At 45.3% G+C, this 17,459-nt stretch overlaps 1 protein-coding gene across 4 annotated transcripts in view; it reads left to right on the top strand.

Moving 5' to 3' along the window:
* LOC311110844 (cell division cycle and apoptosis regulator protein 1-like) overlaps positions 1–13,988 on the top strand; it is a 31,050-nt gene extending 17,062 nt beyond the window's left edge. For all 4 annotated transcript variants that reach the window (XM_084153434.1, XM_084153436.1, XM_084153435.1 and 1 more), the window contains 15 exons: positions 67–358; positions 750–975; positions 2,237–2,350; positions 2,704–2,870; positions 3,718–3,928; positions 5,173–5,256; positions 6,410–6,598; positions 7,060–7,251; positions 7,541–7,765; positions 7,922–8,114; positions 9,271–9,473; positions 9,626–9,746; positions 10,065–10,265; positions 10,642–10,847; positions 12,137–13,988. In XM_084153434.1, coding sequence (XP_084009560.1) covers positions 67–358; positions 750–975; positions 2,237–2,350; positions 2,704–2,870; positions 3,718–3,928; positions 5,173–5,256; positions 6,410–6,598; positions 7,060–7,251; positions 7,541–7,765; positions 7,922–8,114; positions 9,271–9,473; positions 9,626–9,746; positions 10,065–10,265; positions 10,642–10,847; positions 12,137–12,223 — 2,711 coding nt within the window. In that variant the 3' untranslated portion in view covers positions 12,224–13,988. The remainder of the gene's footprint in view (positions 1–66; positions 359–749; positions 976–2,236; positions 2,351–2,703; positions 2,871–3,717; positions 3,929–5,172; positions 5,257–6,409; positions 6,599–7,059; positions 7,252–7,540; positions 7,766–7,921; positions 8,115–9,270; positions 9,474–9,625; positions 9,747–10,064; positions 10,266–10,641; positions 10,848–12,136) is intronic.
* Positions 13,989–17,459: the final 3,471 nt, after the last annotated feature.

Here is a 17,459-nt window from a genome sequence, read left to right as displayed (position 1 = left end):
ATATCTGTCTGTCTGTGTGTGTATTTGTCTGTCTCTCTCTCTGTGTGTGTTTCCCCCTCCCTCTAGATGTGTTCTCAGGTGGTCTGCTTCAGCCCCCAAGGAGGATGATGCCTCAGCCCGTCAGGCGGCTGGACCCCTCCCCCCGCTTTCCCAACCGCAACGACCGCCCTGAACTCATCCTCAGGACCAAGGATGAACGCAGTCGTGAAAGAGACCGTGAGCGCAGGAGGTCCAGAGAGCGCTCTGTCACACGTAAACGCTCCAGGGACCGTTCTCCGAGACGTGACCGCTCCCCCCGCCGCCCTCGCAAGGTGGTGCCTCGCTATACCGTGCAGTTCTCCAAGTTCAGCCTGGACGGGTGGGTCAACGATTCATTATGATGATTGATCCGTTTCAGCTTTTGATTGATACGATCTCTGGGTCAGGGGTCAGTTTACTTTAGAACTTTGTGTGTAGTGGACTGTATATATTCATGGGGTATTGGCATCCTCTCTGGGCCTCTTACAGTTTTCATACATCCTTCATTCTGTCCCTGTTGTTTCTGATAGTTATAAAGAAAGTCCATATGAGGAGGTCAATTGAGTTTGTATAAAATATGTTTGGTAATTGATTGAAAAACCAATTTGTGTCGTAGCTGCATTGAAGTGGATCCCAGGTGTCCTTCATCCATTCTAGAACCATTTGCAGTGACTGTACATTTGGTAGAACGGTACTATTTTCTCTGACAGAAGCATTTCTCTCCCCTCCAGTTCTAACTGTGACATGATGGAGCTGAGGAGACGCTACCAGAGCCTGTACATCCCCAGTGACTTCTTTAATGCTGTGTTCACCTGGGTGGATGGCTTCCCCCTGCAACGACCCTTCCAGTTCGGCAACTACTGTAACTTCCACATCATGCACAAGGAGGTAGACTCTCTGGTCAAGAACACTGCGGTGCTGGACCCTCCAGATGCCAACCACACATACAGTGCTAAGGTGGGGTATACACACAGACAGGCTGCATGCACATGTACACACACACACCAGGGTTTCCATTTTTATTTACCCGACATTTGAGAAATGTACCAGACCCATATGCGCATCACTAGCCTATGTCAATCTACTATAGTAGAAAAGTTTAGGCTACCTATTCTATTGGCCAGCTTGTCGAGAAAGAAATTGCCTATTCCAAACAGACTCTGGGATAGTTGTGAGATGATAGATCCCAAATTCATACAACCAGTAGGCCTCGGCTACATAAAAAACAACAACGTTAAAACGCATTGAATCACAGCATTTAGCAAAACATTTTCAGAAACTATTATTTCTTCACATTATAAGCTCAGCAATGCACACAAGGCAGTAGGCTACGCGTGAATGTTCTTTCGATAATGCAATTAGCGATGAAAATATCCTTTAGAAATGTAGAAAGCGAGGAGATCAAATAGTCTATTTTGAAGCAAGGTAAGACATTTTCAAAATGCATACTGCCTCCATCTCATTGCAAAGTGGTGTGTGACGTGCTGATGAAGCCTGCCTTCCGTTGTGGTTTGATGCCGCGTTCAAAACAGCTGGGAACTCTGAAATCTCTGACTTCAAGACAATTGGGAACTGGAAGAAAAACGAGCTCCGACTGGGGAAAAATTGGTTTGAGCGGTCATCCAACTCGGGAACTTGGGCCTCTTTCTAGAGCTCTGACTTTCCGACCTGAAGATCACTGACGTCATGATTTGATCTTGTATTTTTCAGAGTTCCCAGTTGTCTTGAAGGCACCACAAGATGCTGCAGCAGCAGCTCTTGTGCTGTCTGACAGATTCTCCACTAAAAGTCTCTGTATCTGTATGCTGTACGTGTGTGATAAATAAGATACATAACGAATAGACTGTACACAAGCGCCAATTTAATTCCACTAAATTATGCAAATTAACCTATAGACCGATAAGCATGACCAGTCAAATCTATTTCCATCCATGAATAGGCTAAAAAGCATTATTTCGCAATGGGATTTTTTTCTTCTTCTACCGAACAATTGGCCGGCTGCAATTTAATTTATTGGCTTTTCAATTTTTTCTATCTGACAAAAGACTGCTATTACCAGCTGACGGAAACCCTGACACACACACACACCTGTACAGCGCTATGTTGTGATACACACACGCACACCTACTAATACCACATACAGCACTAAGGTAGTCCACACATACAAACGTTCACACTTTGACCTGTCCTGTCCTGTCTGTTGTCTTGTGTTAAACAGGTGATGTTGCTGGCCAACCCCAGTCTAGAGGAGCTCTACCATAAGTCCTGTGCTCTGGCTGAGGACCCCCAAGAACTTAGAGACTCCTTCCAGCACCCCGCCCGCCTCATCAAGGTCAGTTAGGTGTCAACCACTCTGGTTTGTACAGTACGTTGTAGTTATGGAGTTAGTCCCATGGCTTAGGCTTGTTTTTTGACTTCTCTTGTTTCTCTTTTCAATTTATCTCTCTCGCTCTCACTCTCGCTCTCTCTATCCTTCTCGCTCTCTATCCTTCTCGCTCTCTATCCTTCTCGCTCTCTCTCTGTATCGCTCTCGCTCTCTCTCTCCTTCTCGCTCTCTCTCTCTCTCCTTCTCGCTCTCTCTCTCTCTCTCCTTCTCGCTCTCTCTCTCTCTCTCTATCCTCGCTCTCTCTCTCTCTATCCTCGCTCTCACTCTCTCTCTCTTTAAAAAAAAATATATATAATCAGTTCCTAGTGGGGATGCGGGGTAAGGACGAGGCCATGGCTATTGGGGGTCACTGGTCCCCCTCCCTGGATGGAGCGGAGCCTGAGAAGGACCCGGCTGTGCTCATAAAGACAGCCATACGCTGTTGTAAGGCCCTCACAGGCATAGACCTGAGTCTCTGCACTCAGTGGTAAGTCCTGCTCTTTTCCTCAACCTCCTTTCTCTCTTTTCTGTCTCGATGGTGTTTCTCTATATAACTAGGCCTGTGGTAATATTATTACAAAAAAATACAAATTGCGACGGTCCGTGATGGTTTTCTTACCTTCCAACACTTAATATCGATCTCTGACACTTTGGATGGGTGCTTTTTTTTTGGGGGGTGGGGGGGTGGGGGGGGGTTGTTTTTTGGACATTAATTACTATTATTCTGTCATTTGATTTGCCTGTTAATCATTTTTTGTTTCGCAATATGTCCCTTTGGCTTCCGTATGATGCCGTCCTGATTTTCAATATCTTTGTATATCTATGTGGTGGATGAATGAGTGAATGCATTGATTCTGTGGCTTGAAGAGCAGTCTCCCGGACGAGAAGACGCCACAATTACTTTTTCGGGTTAATTTTTTTCCCCCTTTTATTCTGTTAAATATCTTACATATTTAACTTCTTGCTTTCACTGTCCTGTCCTCTGATTCTGTGTCTTCTCTCAAACTCTCCCGTCCGTGAGGTCGTAACGCAGAAATACTGAGCTTTAATTGGCTGAAGGCGAGGGTTGGGGTGGTTTTGGGGGTGTTACCAGGGGTAATGTTTTTCTGTCAAATTTCCCAAAATGGCCACCGTTACCCCTGACAACCAATGGAGAGCTGTGGACTGGGTTCCATTATGCTAATTGTGTGTTCTGTGTGTTGGGGGGATACTGTAACAATTTCAAAAGTCATTGGGGGGGAATGTAGCCTAGGCTAGCCCTAGCCCTGTTTTTAAGAGATGTGTGTCCCTGACCCGAATGTTTCTTTCCAATGCGCCTTCTTCCTTTGCGACAGGTATCGTTTTGCAGAGATTCGCTATCATCGCCCTGAGGAGACTCACAAGGGGCGGACAGTGCCCGCACATGTGGAGACAGTGGTTTTGTTTCTCCCGGATGTTTGGCATTGTCTTCCTACCCGCTCAGAGTGGGAGGGGCTGTCGCGGGGACTCCGGGAACAGCTGGCTGAGAAGCTGTCCGCCGAGAGGAAGGAGGCTGATGGAGAACAGGCACTGAACCGCTAATCCTTCTCTTCTCATTTCCCCCGCTTCTCACAGGACGAACACAGCCACAGGATATTCACTAGACACAACAACCTCAGATACACACACTACATATGTTATACCCACCTAAATACACACAATACAGGCAGAATACTGAACTACCAGACCCCCTTTAGGTTCAGTTCCTCTCCTACCGTCCTGCTACCTGCTCCTACCCCCACCCTCCCTGCTCTACACCCCCACCCGCCCTCACACTCGGCAGACACACAGTGGAAGGAGACTAGGTCGTATCTGAATGATACAGCCGCAACTGGCCAATCAGCTTCCAGCTCTAGAAATGACTCATAATTCGGTACCAAACTGGATATAGCTTAAGTTTTAATTTACTTCATTTGCTTGTGTTATTATCACAATTAATCAAAAATGAACCTGCTTGGAATTGTCTACTTGCATGTGGGGTGGATAAAATTACATTTGATTCTTTGCTTGGAACCACTGAGGATTCTAAAAGAGAATGCTGGAACCTGCAGAGCCAGTTGCGTTGACATGTTTGTGTGTTCTAGATTTTGATTCCTTTTTATGATAATTTGTTTACTTCAATATCTGCTGAATTCGAAAGGAGAGAAAAGCCCCTCTAAGTTCTGTCTCTTGTCTGTCCCTGTTTTTGATTGGACTGTATCTAGAGCTTGGTTTGTTCCAGGGCAGTTGGTTGGACAGAAGGTCTTCTATGATCTTCTAGAACCTAAACAAAACCAAAAGAATGCAGAATCCAGAACTATCCTGAATCAGAATCCATGCTAAATTAGGATGGCTAGCTAGACAGTTAGGCTATATGCTGAGTTTGGGGGCACCAGCTTTGAGCTGAACCTGATGTACCTACCACTACACAGACCACACCCCCTTTGGAACCCACTGTCATTGATTTACCTTTTTGTGTTCCACAGAACGTGATTGATTGGCCGCTGGGGGGCGGGGCATTGGTTTTCCGTGGGTTTGATAAAGGTTTTATTATAAAGAACTAGAGGGTGGTATCCCTGTGTTACCTACCTACCCACCCTGCAGTAGCAGAGGACTACTTTATCATCTCAGAGCAACTCACTAGGACCAGAGAAACTATCAGAGACACAGGATGTGAACCTTGCTTCTTGCACGGATCAACTTTTTTTTTTACTAGTTAAAACGGCAGAAGAAGTGTTTTAATGGTCCCTCTCTCTTTCTTTCTGTCTTGGTTGGATGGGTCTTTCTCAAAGGAGGAAGAGGAGAAGGATGAAGAAGATTCGAAGGAGGTGACCACTCCGACACACTGGGCTAAGCTTGATCCGAAATCAATGAAGGTAGGATACTCATGGATTTGATTGTTGAATAGCCTATACTTGAGAAATGACTGAATACTACTCAGTCAGTACAAAGTTAACTACTTTGACTTTCAAAACCACTTAGCAGATACTTTTATTCAAACAGTTTTACAGTACAGTGAGTGCATAGTCAAAAGAAATGTATGTGTATGGTGATGAGTGGCGCAGTGGTCTAAGGCACTGCATCGCAGTGCTAACTGTGCCACTAGAGATCCTGGTTCGAATCCAGGCTCTGTCGCAGCCGGCCGCGACCGGGAGACTCATGGGCGGTGCACAATTGGCCCAGCGTCGTCCAGGGTAGGGGATGGAATGGCCGGCAGGGATGTAGCTCAGTTGATAGAGCATGGCGTTTGCAACGCCAGGGTTGTGGGTTCGATTCCCACGGGGGGCCAGTATAAAAAAAATAAAAAATGAAAAATATTTTTAAAAATATGTATTCACTAAAACTGTAAGTCGCTCTGGATAAGAGCGTCTGCTAAATGACTAAAAATGTAAATGTAAAAAAAATTATCACTGCAGGAAATGCCACAACCTTGGCACTGCTAGCAAGTCAGGCAGGATACTTTTTTCTTCTGACGTACTATTAGCGGTTTTGGTTTAGTCAGTTCCCCACGTCCTCGTCTCCCTAGCCACGCAACATCACAACCATCCTAACAATAGACTAATCACAAGTCATGACAGTGCATTCCTATCTATAATTAGCTCCTCCACAGGGCTTGTATTTTGCTGTAGTTTCCTGGTGTGCTTATTTTTTGTTATGTACTTATGTATTGTTTGGCTCATTCCTGTGGTGATGTAGTTATGTGGTGTGTTGACTGATGTGTTGCTGTAGTGATGTGTTGATATATTGATTTCTGTGTTGCTGTGTAGTAAAGTGATACAAAAGAAGCAGCTTCCACAGTCTCCGTACTGCTCACTGCGTACTGCTTACTGCACACTGCATACTACTCACTTGCAACGTTTGTTCAGCACAAAATAGTTTTAAACAATGTGACAGGAGCTTCCACTTTTGAATCACATTGCATATCCAATCCTAACACGAGACATTCTAGATGTGCGAGTTCCTAACTTTTCAAAATGTGTAATAAAATAATGCTTAATGATGAACTGACCAACCACCTCTCCTCTGTAGGTGAATGACCTTCGTAAGGAGTTAGAGTCCCGCTCCCTGAGCTCTAAGGGGTTAAAGTCCCAGCTGATTGCCCGTCTCACCAAGCAGTTGAAGGTGGAGGAGCAGGTGGAGGAGTCCAAGGAGCCCGAGATACCGGAGAGCCAGGCCCCGGAGGAGGAGGCGCCTCAACTCATGGAGGAGGACAGAGAGGTACAGTACAGGAAGTTAGGGTACTTAAGACTAGGACACTTACAACTAGTTCACGTACTTATAGACAGAAGCACCAAAGCTGGACAGAGGTATGCTTTTAGTGCACTAAGCTCCCGAGTGTCGTAGCGGTCTAAGGCACTGCATCTCAGGGCTTGAGGCGTCACTACAGACCCCCTGGTTTGATTCCAGGCTGTATCACAACCGGCCGTGATTGGGAGTCCCATAGGGCGGCGCACAATTGGCCCAGTGTCGTCCGGGTTTGGCCGGTGTAGGCCGTCATTGTAAATAAGAATTTGTTCTTAACTGACTTGCCTAGTTAAATAAAGGTAAAATAAATAAAAAACTTAGGGACAGGTAGCACACTTACCAACAGCATCACCATGGATGGCTTACTAGAATGGATCCACTGATTACTTGTTTCTGATTATCCATCTCTCCATCTCTCTCTGTCCGTCCATCAGGAGGAGGAGAGGAAGAAGCAGGAGGAGTTGGAGCGCCAGCGCAGAGAGAAGCGTTACGTCCTGCCAGACGAGCCCACCATCATCGTACACCCCAACTGGGCGGCCAAGAGCGGAAAGTTTGACTGCAGCGTCATGTCTCTGAGCGTGCTGCTGGACTACAGACTGGAGGACAACAAGGAACACTCCTTCGAGGTGAGACAACACACACACATTCAGGACATACACACACACACACACTTTTACACTCATGTGGTCCTCTGTAGCTCAACTGGTAGAGCACGGCGCTTGTAACGCCAAGGTAGTGGGTTCGATCCCCGGGACCACCCATACACAAAAAAATAAATAATGTATGCACGCATGACTGTAAGTCGCTTTGGATAAAAGCGTCTGCTAAATGGCTTATTATTATTATTATTATTATTATTTAGATGCCTAGAAGTACAGATTTGCATCAAATATCTCTGTCTCCTCTTCTCTCCAGGTGTCTCTGTTTGCGGAGCTGTTTAACGAGATGCTACAGAGAGACTTTGGCTACAGGATCTTCAAGGCCCTGGCCTCTGTGCCCTGCAAGGACGACAAGAAGGACAAGGCCAAGAGAGAGGCGGGGCAGAGAGAGGCGGGGCAGAAGGGGGAAGTTAAGAAAGACGAGGAGAAGAGTGGAGAGCCGGCTATGAAGAAGGCAAAAGAAGAGGAACCGGAGAAGAAGGTGGGTGGTTCATAGCTCTTGAAGGTGAATTGTATTCATATTGACAGTTTTACTAGATCATGAAGCAGTTTACAGTTTAAGTTTACTCCATGATTCAAATGCTCGGTTTTTCAAACGGCCTGCTAGTTCTAACTGTCATTTCCTTTCCAAACCCAGGAGGAGGGTGAGGGTGAGGAGGAGGGTGAGAAGGAGGGCGAGAAGGAGGAGGAGGAGAAGAAGAAGAAGGAAGAGGAAGAGAAGGTGCTGAAAAAGGAGGAGTCTATAGAGGAGAAGGAGGAAGATGAGAGCAGCAACAATAATGCTGAGGAGTACGACCCTCTGGAGGCCGAAGACGACGACGATGAAGATGGTACATATGATTCTGCACTGACACTCCTGTCCTGTCCTCTCATTCTGCACTGACACTCCTGTCCTGTCCTCTCATTCTGCACTGACACTCCTGTCCTGTCCTCTCATACTGCACTGACTCTCCTGTCCTCTCATTCTGCACTGATACTCTCCTGTCCTGTCCTCTCATTCTGCACTGACACTCCTGTCCTGTCCTCTCATTCTGCACTGATACTCCTGTCTTGTCCTCTCATTCTGCACTGACACTCCTGTCCTCTCATTCTGCACTGACACTCCTGTCCTGTCCTCTCATTCTGCACTGATACTCTCCTGTCCTGTCCTCTCATTCTGCACTGATACTCTCCTGTCCTGTCCTCTTATTCTGCACTGACTCTCCTGTCCTGTCCTCTCATTCTGCACTGATACTCTCCTGTCCTGTCCTCTCATTCTGCACTGATACTCTCCTGTCCTGTCCTCTCATTCTGCATTGATACTCTCCTGTCCTGTTCTCTCATTCTGCACTGATACTCTCCTGTCCTGTCCTCTCATTCTGCACTGACTCTCCTGTCCTGTCCTTTCATTCTGCACTGATACTCTCCTGTCCTGTCCTCTCATTCTGCACTGACACTCCTGTCCTGTACTGTCCTCTCATTCTGCACTGACACTCCTGTCCTGTCCTCTCATTCTGCACTGACACTCCTGTCCTGTCCTGTCCTCTCATTCTGCACTGACACTCCTGTCCTGTCCTCTCATTCTGCACTGTCCTCTCATTCTGCACTGACACTCTCCTATCCTCTCATTCTGGACTGACACTCCTGCCCTGTCCTCTCATTCTGCACTGACATTCCTGTCCTGTCCTCTCATTCTGCACTGTCCTCTCATTCTGCACTGACACTCTCCTGTCCTCTCATTCTGGACTGACACTCTCCTGTCCTGTCCTCTCATTCTGGACTGACAATCTCCTGTCCTGTCCTCTCATTCTGGACTGACACTCTCCTGTCCTGTCCTCTCATTCTGGACTGACACTCTCCTGTCCTGTCCTCTCATTCTGGACTGACACTCTCCTGTATCTCTCTTCCAGTTTATGCGGTGTGATTTCAATAGAAGGGCCAATCTGATCGACTTCCCTCCTTTTTCTCTCTCCTCTGTTATGATCTATTTCTCTCCATCCCTCTCAGGTAAAGACGATGAGGACAGGAGAGACGACAGGAAGTCCAAAGAGGGGTCCTCTAAAGACAAGGAGAAGAAGCAGATGGTGACCTACAACAAGGACCTGCTCATGGCCTTTGTCTACTTTGACCAGAGTCACTGTGGCTACCTGCTGGAGAAAGACCTGGAGGACATCATGTACACACTGGGGTTACATCTGTCCAGAGCTCAGGTATATACAAACACACACACACACACACACACGGGGCTTATACCTGTCTAGAGCTCAAGGTTACATACGCCCGTCTTACCCTTTTTACATTTGTCACAATATATGTGATTGATAATTAGTTAGCCCTACTTATAACGTTGATTAATTTGCAGGTAAAGAAGTTGTTGAACAAGCCGGTGGTGAGAGAGTCGTGTTACTACCGTAAACTGACGGACGCAGCTAAAGACGAGGCTGCTCCTTCCTTCAGTGAAGCCCTGCTGGACAACCTGCTAGGTGAGTGAAGGAGACACTGGAGTGGGTTATTAATTCTCTTTTTGACTCGTCTCAAAGCATTTTAAAGCTTTACTAATGTTGATCAGAATAATCTATTCTTTCACCAGTGATTTAGGTGAATATCTAACATCATAGTAAGAACTGACCTACTGTGGTTTATTTTGAGTCCAACACTCTCTTACCTCTCTGTCTCCACCTCTCTGTCTCCACCTCTCTGTCTCCACCTCTCTATCTCCACCTCTCTCTCCCTCTTTCTTTACCTCTTTCTACCTCTCCCCTCTCTTTCCCTATTTCCCTCTCTCTCTCCTCCCTCCTCAGGTAACCGTGCGTTGCTGCCCATGCTTGTGTCTCGTGGCCAGGCAGCGCCAGCGGAGGCTAGTGAGTCAGGAGGAGGCAGCAGACTGATAGTGTATAATGGAGCCATGGTGGACGTGGGCAGTATGATGCAGAAACTGGACAAGAGTGAGAAGGCCAGGGAGGAGATAGAGCAGAAACTCATGGTGCAGGACTCCAAGATGGGTAGGACAATCCACTTACCTCTCCAATTCACATAATCCTAATTTAAAAACACCAAATTCAAACTTTAATGAAACTCCCCTATTGATATCAACACACAACTGTGTTTACCAGTGTGTCTCAAGTTAGGATTCAGACCTGATATTTGTAATAAAGGTTCAACTTGAAGTACAGCATTTTGTTCCTTTATTCAAGGTGGTGGCAATCTCTCTCTCTCTCACTCCCTCTCTGTCTCTCTCTTCTCTCTCTCTCGGAAAACATATTGTACAAATGTCTTGAAATGGAAATAACATTGACAATGCATAAGGTTATTTTTCATACATTTTATCATTCATTTGTGTGACCTGTAGCTATATGTGTGTGTGTGTGTGCGTTCCAGTGGAGGACACCAAGCAGATCTTCCAGCTGGTATCTGCTAACAGAGTCCTGTCTAAAGATCTGGAGGTGGTGAAGGGAACCCTGGGCCAGACAGAGAACAACCTCAGGACCACAGAGGAACAGAACACGGTCTACCACTACCAGCTTAGCAAGACACTCAACAACCTGGGCAATGCCATGAAGGAACTTCAGGGAGTCCTCAAGAAGGTACGATTGATTGACTGGTTGATTTATTTATTCGTAGACATGAGTTGGTTTTAGATTTGTGATAATTTGTTACGTAAAAGAGAGAAGTTAGAAAGAACATACCAGTTGCTGGTGGATCGGGTTAGTTGGGAGATTTGCGGATCTTGAATTGAATTTATTTGGGTAAAAACATATACAGCAAGATGTATACTGAACAAAAAATATAAACGCAACATGCAACAATTTCAAAGATTTTACTGAGTTACAGTTCATATAAGGAAATCAATCAATTGAAATGAATTCAGTAGGCCCTAATCTATGGATTTCACATGACTGGGAATAGAGATATGCATCTGTTGGTCACAGATATCTTTTTAAAAATGGGCCTCAGGATCTCGTCACGGTATCTTTGTGCATTGAAATTGACATAGATAAAATGCAATTGTGTTCGTTGTCCGTAGCTTATGCCTGCCCATACCATAACCCCACTGCCACCATGGGGCACTGTTCACAACGTTGACATCAGCAAACCGCTCGCCCACACAACGCCATACACGTGGTCTGCGGTTGTGAGGCCTGTTGGACGTACTGCCAAATTCTCTAAAACAACGTTGGAGGCGGCTTATTGTAGAGAAATGAACATTACATTCTCTGGCAACAGCTCTGGTGGACATTCCTGCAGTCAGCATGCCAGTTGCACGCTCCCTCAACTTGAGACATCTGTGGGGTTGTGTGACAGAACAGCACATTTTATAGTGGCCTTTTATTGTCCCCAGCACAAGGTGCACCTGTGTAATGATCATGCTGTTTAATCAGCTTCTTGATATGCCACAACTGCCAGGTGGAAGGATTATCTTGGCAAAGAAGAAATGCTCACTAACGGGGATGTAAACAAATTTGTGCACAACATTTGAGCGAAATAAGCTTTTTGTGCTTACGGAAAATGTCTGGGATCTTTTATTTCAGCTCATGAAACATGGGACCAACACTTTACATGTTGCGTTAATATTTTTGTTCAGTATACATTGTATATCCAGAGGAAAGCACTTCAACTTATTAATTAAAACACTTGTTTCCAAAGTGGTCCTCTATGGTAAAGTTTAGGATTTGTGCTATAATCAGCTGTGTGATAAGACAACAATGTACTTGTCTTACAAGTTCGAAGTTTCACTATCTTACATAATGAATTCATAAGCAGTACAGTTATAATATGGACTGTTCATAAAGAAATCATTAGTTTGTCCAACAGAAGGTTGTTCTGTTTTTGTATGTTGAAATTAACTGAGCAATTCTTGTTTCTCTCATTCCAGGAGGTTCCCACAGAAGCCGCCCCTGACCAAATATCCCTAACAACGAATGGCTCGGACGAATTAATGAAGGAGTTGGACAGTGAATGAGTTGTCTAATCGGACACGTTTCTTACCAGCCTTGTTAATATGCACTAAAAGCAAGCATCATTTGATTGAGTTTCATTTGGACCTATGGTTGTTGTTTTTCCCCTCCAGGACCATGTATAGATTCTCATTGGATTAATCCTAAGTGGCACTCTATTCCCTATGTATTGCACTGCTTTTGATTGGAACCCATAGGGCTCTAGTCAAAAGTAGTGCACTATATAGGGAATATAGTGCCATTTGGGACGGGCATTCACTTAATTGATTCTAATGTTTTCATGTAACCTCACTGTTTCCACCTGAAAATAAGAAATTCATTTCATTGGTTTGATATCCATTAGTTTGATTATCTCTCTGTTTATTATGACACATTCTAATTCTAAAACTATTAATGACTGAATAGAAGTTTGATATTTAAAAAAGTATTTTTGTTAGAAATTGTGTGCATGGCATTGTGAAGTGCTTCTTTGTTTACGGCATTGGTTTTAGATTTCTGTAGCTGCCTCAATTGATGATGATTTAAATGTTTTGTTTTATTCTGTATTGGTTTGCCTATTCATTGCCTTGCCCAAATAGTACCACGACGTTGATTCCAGTATGTGTGATATGTACAGGGTTCTCCCCAGGATTTTTTAACACGGTGGTGCTGCTGAGTACGGCGGTGGGCCTTAAATGATAACAAATAAAGATAACAATTTACATAGTGGTGCAACCAGTCCACAAGGTGGCACAGCACCCCTCTTACATGCTTAGGGGAGAACCCTGATTGTACTTAATCAGATCATTCTAATGCGCAATAATGGTGTTATTTATGTTCAAGTGGATTCATAAAATATTATATAAAAAAAAAAAAGAACAATTATATTTGAAGGGGAGGGATCAGGGATTAGGACCTCAAAGAAGCTATGTTTTTGATGAGTCAACAGAATTGCTTTATCACGTTCCTCTTCTCTCTTAACTCTGTTCTACTGACAGCTGATCATAAACTGCATTAGTCATTTTGTATTTCCTACTATTGCTCTTTCAAACTGACTGGCTGCCACTGTTCTGACTGAGACATGGGTCGTATTCATTAGGGAACAACGTAACGAAGTGTTTTACAATGGAAAACAAGAATGAGTTTCTTATTGTACATGTTCAGGTAGTACCTCCCCGTTTCGGCCCGGTTGCTTCCGTTTGGTGCCCAATAAATACGACCGTAGGTTTGCATGCAGCTCCTTATGTGAAACCTCAGTCTCTGAGGCCTATTCCAGTAACAAGCTTGTTTTATCCCAGGAGTTGTGAGACCATGATAGTCAGTCAGTCTGGTGGTCTATGTTATGTTTATCCATGTTGGGATTGTTTAGCGTTGAGTTTTTGTTTATTGTAAAGGGAAGTAATTACATGGCCAAACCATGAAATGGAATGTCTCCACTAACACCAAAGGAACTGGAGCCTCAGGTCTGGTCCTGCATTTTGACCACAGATATAATGGTTCTGATTCTAGACTAAAACCACATGAGAATACTACTGGAGTTCTGTTGTAGAATTCTGGATGTTCTAGAAGTGCTGTTTTTTCTGTTCTTGGGTTGTTGTAGAACTATGAGGAGCTATTCTGTCCCTCTTCTCAGATGAAGGCTGTGCACCAGGGGTGATGATGGTGATGAGTTCTTAGATGAGAGCCAAACTTGAGAAATGAGCCCAAAGCAGCCTAGTGCATTTTATTTTTCTATTGAAAATTGACTCTGTGGTTGTCCTGTGCAGAATTAAAGTGGTCCATTTTATTGTCTTATTGCCTTTTTGTCCTTTGTTTTTAGAGCCATTTTGTTTGTAAAAGAAAATGTGTACAACATATTTTAGTTAACATTGATATAGAAATGCTTATTAATATTGCAATGAAAGATAGAAACTTATGGAAAATGCTTATTGGATAGAAGTGTATTTAAATATTATATATGTGTACAATTCTGCATGTGAGGTCTGTGTTACAGATGTAGAATCTAGAAAGATGTAATAGACTGAATGAACCACCAGGGGGCAACAGTAGATAATCATAGATGGTTTTCCCCTATTGAACCATGTGAGCAAGTTTACAGTGGCCCATCCTACAGCACTGCTTCAGCAAGGAGAGACAAGGACACAGCTGACGCTTAAACCAACCCTTAACTTAACCTAATTTTAATACATTCAGAAATTAAATATCGGTTTGGGTGTCAGACGTGTCCTTATAGCGTTTTAGACAAATTAATCAGAAATGGTGTCCTGGAGGTTAGAGGTCAAGACTCCAGGTTTAAAAGAGAACACTTGAACAAGACATTGGTTTCAGCTTCATTGTCTATGGCAGAGTTTCCCAAAACTCCAGGGGTGCACTTTTTCAGTTTTTGCCCAAGCGCTATGTGACTGATTCAAATAATAAGCTTGATGAGTTGAATATTTGAATCAGCTGTGTAGTGCTAGGGCAAAACCAAAATGTGCACCTCTCGAAAGCCCCAGGACTGAGTTTGGGAAACCCTGGTCTATGGTTAAGTCTACCTCTAGGAATAGACAATACAGTGACACTTGTAGGGTTATTTCCTGTCTTTAGGCACTCTCTGGGAAGGTTGTGGCTAGAGTTCATCTCTCTGGGAAGGTTGTGGCCAAAGGTCGGCTCTCTGGGAAGGTTGTGGCCAGAGGTCACCTCTCTGGGAAGGTTGTGGCCAGAGGTCATCACTCTGGGAAGGTTGTGGACAGAGGTCACCTCTCTGGGAAGGTTGTGGCCAGAGGTCACTCGGACCACTGGCCAAAACCTTCCCAGAGAGCTGAACTCTGGCCACAACCTTCCCAGAGAGGGCTCTGGGAAGCCTGTGAGACATTTCTGAACTTCTCTCTGTCCACCATTCACAAAGGTCACCTCAAACCTCTCAGGTATTTAACATTTCAGGGGTCCACTGTTAACTGAAACAATGGCCTTTTTAATGTTTCATCTCACAGACGTTTAGTATCACAGATATTTACGCATATAAAACATTTTCAGATGCTCAGGATTTCAGAAAATTCTCTCTGTACTGTGTAAGCTCATATTGTATGAAGGATTTCACCCAATGTTTCCCAAATGGTGGGAAGGGACCACTGGTGGTGGGTTGCAGCTGACTCCTTTTGAGTCACAGTTGACGACTGGATCCTGGCTAGAACAGTTGACGACTGGATCCTGGCTGGAACAGTTGTATTCCTTACATGGTGGGTCGCAAGAAGATAGACATGTTTGTGTGAACTTCTGACTTAGCAGGAAATGTCTCTACATTTTGTTGACATTTATTCGACAGCTCTATGTATGTAATTTCCTAGGGCACAGTCAGAGGAACAATGACTATCCTAAATCCATCAGTATATTATGTGACTGCCTGTCAGGGCTTTTGTCCCGTCTATCCTGGTCTGAATGGGTAGCACACAAACCCCATTCCCCCTAGGGACACCCCCATCACATCCAGTTTCCGTGCATGTGTGCATGTTGTGAAATCAGACCCCTGCCACAGAGAGTGATGCAGATAACCTCACTCCCAGACTCAGACAGAGGACCTTTGTGGCCTCCTCCCCTCCCTCCTCTTTAACCCCCTGTATCAAAGGGCAACACACACAAGCTAGTCTGTGGACAATCAGGTTATTTCAATGCAGGGGTGGTGTTTTTAGGGTGGTGCCAGGTTGCGTTTATAAAGGGAGAGTTTATAGCTACAAACATGCAACAGTTACAGTGGTTGGCAAGCCGGTAATAAGGAGATGACATGCCTGAGGTAAACAAGGCTACAAGCTAATGTCATTACCAATAAATTACACATTTTGCAAAATAGCAACCAGTAGCAATGTAATTAGGCCACTTAACAGCATAATACATCCCCAACAATACAAAGCCCAACTTAAGTTGCTGTAGGGTCAGAGTTCTCTTCCCTCCCGGCAAGGTCAGAGTTCTCTTCCCTCCCTGCAGGGTCAGAGTTCTCTTCCCTCCCGGCAGGGTCAGAGTTCCCTTCCTTCCCGGCAAGGTCAGAGTTCCCCTCCTTCCTGGCAGGGTCAGAGTTCCCTTCCTTCCCAGCAGGGTCAGAGTTCCCTTCCTTCCTGGCAGGGTCAGAGTTCCCTTCCTTCCTGGCAGGGTCAGAGTTCCCCTCCTTCCCGGCAGGGGCAGAGTTCCCTTCCTTCCCGGCAGGGTCAGAGTTCCCTTCCTTCCTGGCAGGGTCAGAGTTCCCTTCCTTCCCGGCAGGGTCAGAGTTCCCTTCCTTCCCGGCAGGGGCAGAGTTCCCTTCCTTCCCGGCAGGGTCAGAGTTCCCTTCCTTCCTGGCAGGGTCAGAGTTCCCTTCCTTCCCGGCAGGGTCAGAGTTCCCTTCCTTCCTGGCAGGGTCAGAGTTCCCTTCCTTCCCGGCAGGGTCAGAGTTCCCTTCCTTCCTGGCAGGGTCCGAGTTCCTATCCTTCCTGGCAGAGTTCCCTGCCTTCCTGGCAGGGTCAGAGTTCCCTCCCTTCCTGGCAGGGTCAGAGTTCCTTTCCTTCCCGGCAGGGTCAGAGTTCCCCTCCTTTCTGGTAGGGTCAGGTTTAGAGTTCCCTGCCTCCCCCGTAGGTTTTACCTGTGGGGGAACTAAGGGGACTGTGATGGTAAATTAGGTAGAGAGGAGGGGAGCAGGTTGGCTTTTTTTACAGATCAAGTTGCATTTTCTTCTCCCTTGGTGTTTGTTGGGATTGTGGAGGTTAAAAACACATGTTGATCTGGATATGGTGCTACCCTGGTTCCATTGATGGTTGGATATAGTCAGAACATGCTTTACAAAATTTGACCTCTCACCTTGCAGGTATTGACCTCTGATCTGCCTATCATTACCCTTTATTTTGTCTCTGTTCAGCTCAGTCGGAGTTCTTATAGATGTGATAGTAACTAGCTGGTTGTCTGTAGGGGTTGATGGCCGTCCTCCAGCTATCCTGTGTAGAGTTGTATGGTCTGATGGGGGTCCATTGTCCTGTGGCAGTGGGGGCATTCTCTGTTCAATCTCTCCTCTGTGTCAGTCTGGGAGTCCAACACATCCCCTGTCTACAATCACCATCAACACCTCCCCCATCTTAGGGAGAACCATTGATGCATGCACACACATAATGCAACAGTTGTAGGAGGTGTTTCCCTCTCTCAACTCTTGATCTCTCTCCCTGACTCCCAAAGCGTCCCATTCTCTGTGTCTGTCAAAAGTTCAGTGTTGTGATTATCATGACAAAGCCTGTTTCCCCCAGCTTCGCTCACAGCCGTTAGTGA

This window comes from Coregonus lavaretus, assembly GCF_964263955.1.
Source record: "Coregonus lavaretus genome assembly, chromosome: 36".
NCBI classification, from domain to species: Eukaryota; Metazoa; Chordata; class Actinopteri; order Salmoniformes; family Salmonidae; genus Coregonus; species Coregonus lavaretus.
The sequence above is the reverse complement of the archived record's forward strand: the minus strand, read 5'-3'. Positions and strand labels throughout refer to the sequence as shown.